The sequence below is a fragment of the Chaetodon trifascialis genome, chromosome 2 (assembly GCF_039877785.1).
Source record: "Chaetodon trifascialis isolate fChaTrf1 chromosome 2, fChaTrf1.hap1, whole genome shotgun sequence".
NCBI classification, from domain to species: domain Eukaryota; kingdom Metazoa; phylum Chordata; class Actinopteri; order Chaetodontiformes; family Chaetodontidae; genus Chaetodon; species Chaetodon trifascialis.
Window position 1 is genome coordinate 15206791 of NC_092057.1, and position 6571 is coordinate 15213361.

Consider the following 6571-nt stretch of genomic DNA (forward strand, 5'->3'; position numbering starts at 1 on the left):
ATATTCCTTGATTACATGGATCAAACTGTTCATCCTGCTATAATATTGTTTCCATGCACGTTTTATATTTAACCTCAGATAACCGGTTTTAAAAAAAAACTGATCAGATTAGACATATTCATTTTGGGACCATGGCCCCAAAAGGTAAAATGGCACAGTGTTATGCTATACATATCCCTCCTGTGGAGTGCACGACCAGCCAGCATGAAGAGTATTTAGCAGTCCTAAGTCTGGGACACACCCAAGCATAACAAACATTTCCTGCTGGTAATATATTTACCTTTCCAATTTGGTTTGATAGGATACAGCGTGTGTGTGTGTGTGTGTGTGTGTGTGTGTGTGTGTGTGTGTGTGTGTGTGTGTGTGTGTGTGTGTGTGTGTTCGGGGGGCAACCTTTGGTTTGGACTGTTTTCGCAGGCTATTATTTATTGCCGTTTATTGTTCATGGCATTAGTTGTGACTGCTTGTGATGTCATGTGATATCATGTCCATAGGGATGTGTACATTTAGGCACGGAAGAGTTTTCTTTTTTTTTTTAATTACTTTTTAAATAAAATTGCACATATTGCATGCTTGCATAAACAATAGCCTCTGTCTACACGTTGTTGTCCTGGTGTCCACACGTCGTTGTTGGGCGACTGATAAGCATGGTATGTTCCTGTCCTGAAATATTTCCGACAGCTCCTGAATGTAGCATGGCGGACTTCCCGCTGGGCGTGTCTCAGCTCAGCGGTGACAGTTGAGGCTGTTCGGGCTGGTTATGGAAAACTCTAGAAGTTTCTCCGCGGTTTATAAAGAAAATCTGGAGGGCGCAACGCTCTGACTTGGGACAGACCACGGACTGAGGACGTGCTACCGAAGTTAAACAGCAACAACTTTAACATCTACCCAAGAGGCAACTGAATGGTCAAAATGGGTAAAGACTACTACGACATTTTGGGAATTAAGAGAGGAGCGTCGGAGGACGATATAAAGAAAGCTTATCGTAAGCAGGCTCTGCGGTATCACCCCGACAAAAACAAGTCACCGGGAGCCGAAGACAAATTCAAAGAAATCGCCGAAGCTTACGACGTTTTGAGCGACCCAAAGAAAAAGGACATATACGATCGTTATGGTGAAGAAGGTAAGGTTTACTTTATGAAACATTCAACAGTGCCATTCGATAGCCAGTGTTAGCTTTACGCCGCCATTCTGTGAGTACCGTGAACTCAAAAGGTAACGATATCAAGCATACACGAGACCAAATTGACGTTATTGTTTAAGTCTGTGTCATGGCGCTCCCTGCTCCCCTCTGCTCTGTCCTTCACCCACGGCTTGTTTATGAGCCAGGAAGGGCGAGGCTTCACTGTCAGGAAAACTCACATTACATGATCCGACAAGAAGTCAGAGACAAACTTAATCCGAAAATCGGTAAAACCTTCGGACAGGAGATGGACTAGAAGAGTCTGTTTGTGACGTCAGGAGGGGGCGGGGACTGGCGTACGACGTGCTCGGATGTTTCAGTGGTGTTGTCACAGAGTCTGTTGATTGTGGTGCATGGTAACCTGACAGGTGTGACAGTACTACAGAAATGTACTGAAATACTTTATCATGATTATTATTAGCTGCTTGATGACCTTGGTAACTAAAGGGATGACACAATGGTTAAAAACAGACACGTAGATGTATGTGAGAAATTAATTTGTGTCCTGTATTACACGTGAGATTCTAACTCCTGACTGTGGATGAGAAGTATCTCCATATGTCGCCCGATATGTTACCATGGCAACAACATCATTTGGATCAACATTTCACAGGAGTCTCGAGTTTTGTCCCCACTGAACAACAATGTTCATTTACATCAAAACATTAGAAGATATTACAGATATAATTGTAACAACTTTGATACAAAATAAGTGTGCAAGTCATGTTTGTCCAGTGGAATCATATCAAACACCTTGACCCGTCTTTTCTGTACAGTCAGTATAATTCATACAGGTAATTTCTTGGCTAAGGAGACTGACAAGCAATACTTCATCAGACTGCATAATATCCATAACGGTTGCAGAATTTAGAATTTTGTAGGTTTGTGCCACATTTTTTTATGTTGGTGTTTGTAAACCCAACATGAGCAATTTGGGGAATAAAATCAACTATGACCTTAATGTCAGAGAGATGCTGTAACTTGATGCCATAGATAAAAGATGCCATAATGAGTGTTGTAGTCCTCCAGGTATATGAGCATTTAAGTGTGTATAAACACAGTATGTGTCAGCATTCCAACATAGTAGTGTATGTGATACTTTAAAAGAATTGTTTATCAAAACAGCAAAAATTTGTGAATGTTGAATGTAATTGCATTACAAATTGTAGGACTTGACATGTAATGGCAGCAGACTTCTCCTTTATGAACAGCACAATAAAGGAATGCACCATACAAAGACTGAGTCCATTTTAGGGATAAACGTATTAACTGATTGTCTCTCTCACTCAGGTCTGAAAGGCGGAGGCCCCTCAGGTGGTGGTGGTTGTGGTGGTCCTGGCACATTCAGCTATACCTTTCAGGGTGACCCTCATGCCATCTTTGAAGAGTTTTTTGGTGGACGTAACCCCTTTGGACAGTTCTTTGGTGCCCGCAATGGAGGCATGGATGAGGACATGGACACGGACGACCCTTTTGCTCGCTTTGGGATGGGGGGTGGTGGAGTGGGTGGTGGAATGGGTGGGTTCCCTCGCTCTTTCAGCTCTGGTATGGGAGGAATGGGCACTCACAGTAGTGTTGTGAAGAAGCAGCAGGACCCCCCTGTGGTTCATGAACTCCGAGTGACCTTGGAGGAAGTTCTATCGGGTTGCACTAAGAAAATGAAGATTTCTCGTAAAAGACTTAATCCCGACAGGCAAACACTACGGATAGAGGATAAAATTTTGGAGGTGCAGATAAAGAAGGGGTGGAAGGAGGGCACAAAAATCACGTTTCCCAAAGAGGGGGACCAGACTCCCACGAACATTCCAGCTGACATAGTCTTTGTGTTGAAGGACAAGCCACATTCGACGTTCAGACGTGACGGCTCTGACATCATTTACCCAGCGAGGATCTCACTCAGAGATGTAAGTAAACATTACACTTTAAAGTGCTTGAACACAAATCCAAATTGTTATCAGCTGAAAATCATGAGCAGAATGAAGTTTCTATTAGTGCCTTTTCATGATCTTAATTTATTTATTTCCCTTCTGTCTCATCAGGCCTTGTGTGGCTGCACAGTCCACGCACCCACCCTGGAAGGCAAAACGCTGACTGTCTCAACAACAGATATTGTGCAGCCAGGGATGAAGCGACGCATCAGCGGCGAGGGACTGCCTTATCCAAAACGCCCCGATCGTCGAGGCGACCTAATAGTGGAGTTTGAGGTCAAGTTCCCAGAAAGGCTCAGCCAGAGTGCCCGGGACACTATCGCTCAGGTCCTCCCACGATCTTAAACAAGACCAAGTGACCTCTAGGACTTTACAGTTATCACACCAAACTGCCAACTGTGAGTCATCACATGGACATGCATGTGGAGTTACACCAGACATAGAAGGACAGAATCCTTGGATGGGGATGGGATTGTCAACCATAATGTAAAAACCACCTTGGGAAAATATGTTGATGGGGGTTTGGTTTACAGAGTAAAATTATATTTTGATGAAAATAAATATTCTGTATAAAATGTATGTGCGCTCTCAATGGGAACTTTTGTTGTCAATAAAGGCTCTCTAAGAAAGATGTTTTCTTTTTGTATGCAGTTGCAGGATGAATATGTGCACTGAACGGAGTTAAGATAAAATACTAATAAAGTGTATGTTGATGGAGAAATAGATTTCTGGACAGAGAAGCCAACACTTTTGGATGTGTAGAAAAAAAATTTTTATATTACACCCACACAGAAACGAGACTGGTGCTGTAAACATTTACCGCGGCGGCCTTACAGTTTGTTTTCTCTGTGCTCTCTGTTGCTAACCTCAGTACACACTGTTTATTCCCAAAGGATCTCACCACATTAAACTGTAGCCTGGCTGATTGACGTCATGTTCATGTTTCCACATAACACTTGTGTAAGTTGCGTTTTGGACAGAGATTTGCATCAAACTGGTTCTGATGTTACAAAATCATGCTCATGAGTGCAGGTCCTCAAGGAATAATCTGGCATTAAAAAAAAAAAAGGCTTGTTAGATGACAACATACCTCTCTCATATCCGTCTATTCATTATATTATTACAGCTTGTCGCACAAAAACAGGAAACAGAAGCAAGCAGCTTGTGTGGCTAACCACCCATAACACAGATTTTTATTGTTTTTGCATCAAATAGGAGATTTAATGTGTTATGAGTTTTAAAGATGCTAACGGGCATGTTTTTTAGCTTTTGGCAAAGCCGGGCTAGCTGTTTCCCCTGTTTTCACTCTTTATGCTAAACCAAGCTAACTGGTTGCAATCTCCAGCTTCATATGGAACAGACACATGAGAGCAATATGAATTTTCTTATATACCTTTCTACCAGAAAGCCAATGCTTGTATTTGCCCAAAATGTTGAACTGTTGGACTTAGATACAAGGTGAGCACAGAGAAACTTTCCCCTTTAAATGAATGTGAGGCCTTTTTGTGTCATTCTGCACAGTGAAGGCCAAACCTCCAAGTACAGTAACAACAAGCAAAACACATTTTAGTGAAGGGGTTTTTCAGCTAATACAGTCCTATCACTTCTTGTACTGTCATGTCTTTTTAATTTATCTTTAGCCTTGGGTAAAGCTAAGCCCACAAACTAACTGAGCTAAGCGATTTTCCATGGTACCTTTGAGCAAACTTAAACCTGCTTTATTCAGCTAAATTTTCTGAGATACGCCTAATTTTCTGAAGCAAGTGGGGTTTGACTTATGAACTTGCTTCATGAAACAGACCTCAGACTGCTCTCTCATACCCGTGACACAGTCAGCAGACAGCTTGTTGAGTCTGATGCCTTCCAGCTTCATGAACTGTTGATGCACAGAGGCAAGCAGAGCTGGCTACAAGAGCCTGAGCACACACTGAAACACTGAGGAGCTTATATTGTTTCACAGCCATGAGCTGATTCTTGAGAGCAGAGTGACAGAGAAAAGGGCTTGGGACCAACAGCATACTGTGCAGATTATTGTTTTTGAAAAAAAATCATATCCATTTACTGAAAACAACCGCTGCGATCATTATCTGAACAATCACATCTTTGTAGCTTTTCTGGATATTTAAAACGCTGTTTTATGGCACTGAATCAGATGACAAATTGGAAGCAGGCTGCTGCATTTTATCTGACTCCTCTGGTTGGCTGGCTAAGTTTCCTTTCTTGGTATTTCAGTTGGATAAAGAATGAAGATTCATCAGCTCCTCATTTTTTCCATCCTCTCAGGTGGGTTTTGATGGATTTTAACGTGTAATGTGTGTTTTATTTGTAAAAGCTGCATTCTAAAGTTATCATTAAGTTATATGTGAAAGGGAAGAAAACCTCAGCCTCTAATAGATTAGAAAAAATGTGAATGTACTTTCATCCAAGATGTACTGAAGAACTGCATCAGTACATCTTGGATGAAAATCACAGTAACTTTAAAATTGTGGTGGCTGTTTCCAACAATTCCTTAAACATCTAAAATCATTTTTCTTTTATGGAATCTGGGGCTCATTAATCACTATTCTTACTGTTTTACCGACAAGAACAACAATCAATGCAGCAATTCTACTGATTGTAACATCTGAAATGTTGTTGTTTAAAACTGTTCTGATGGAACAAAACCATTGAAACAAGGTACATCTGGTCACTGAGAGGTGAAGACACAAGAAATACAACCACAACCATCTTAGCTCAATTCCATATCTCCATTATTTCAAATATCTTTTAAAGAAAATATTGAAACAATTTCAAAAACCAACATATCGGTGCATAATTATGGGGGTGATCACATGCAGTTGAATGAACGGCCCATTACACATAAATAATACAATTTTAAATTAACTGATCACTTCCATTAGTAAAGGATACTATACGAACCCAAACAGTTTAAACTACAATTTAAACCAAACTGAGGTCAAACTTGTGTGATATTACGAATTAATTTACAAAGTTTGAGTGAAAACATTTCTGTGCTTGCATGGCATTGATGAAGTTAAGTAAAGCTAACCGTGGAAACAGTGGAAGCTCATTGTTTAGCTGTTTTTACTGTTGAGTAGCTCTAATTGCATTGCAGTTAACAAGCTGGTGATCATAGCGGGACACTGAAATAGCCAGGAATTTTCCTAAAGAGTTGGTGGAGACCAAAAACAGAGCTAAAATGAATGAATATTGGACTTATATTTGCTAGGTTGTTACACTCGCAGAAACAGCTTGCAGGCAGATGTGCTCTAGTCATGAGCTCATATGATTTAATGAGCCTCCCTGTCAAGCAGCTCATCTACATTTGATTGATGTCAATCCATCCAACCATAGCACTGTAAATGCTGTAGTCAACTTTGTTTCATACTGCAGTTGTTTGTGTGGAGGCCCCTGCAGTGCTGGAGGTGAGCGGCCATGTTGGAGGAGAGGTCTCCATCCA

The 6571-nt window shown here is 41.1% G+C and overlaps 1 protein-coding gene across 1 annotated transcript; it reads left to right on the forward strand.

Annotated features, from left to right (window-relative positions):
• The first annotated feature begins 593 nt into the window (after positions 1 to 593).
• dnajb1b (DnaJ heat shock protein family (Hsp40) member B1b) lies at positions 594 to 4034 on the forward strand. The gene is made up of 3 exons (XM_070989303.1): positions 594 to 1123; positions 2474 to 3087; positions 3223 to 4034. Exons 1-3 carry the CDS (start codon positions 904 to 906, stop codon positions 3454 to 3456), a joined length of 1068 nt encoding a protein of 355 aa, XP_070845404.1. The 5' UTR covers positions 594 to 903; the 3' UTR covers positions 3457 to 4034.
• The last annotated feature ends 2537 nt before the right edge of the window (positions 4035 to 6571 follow it).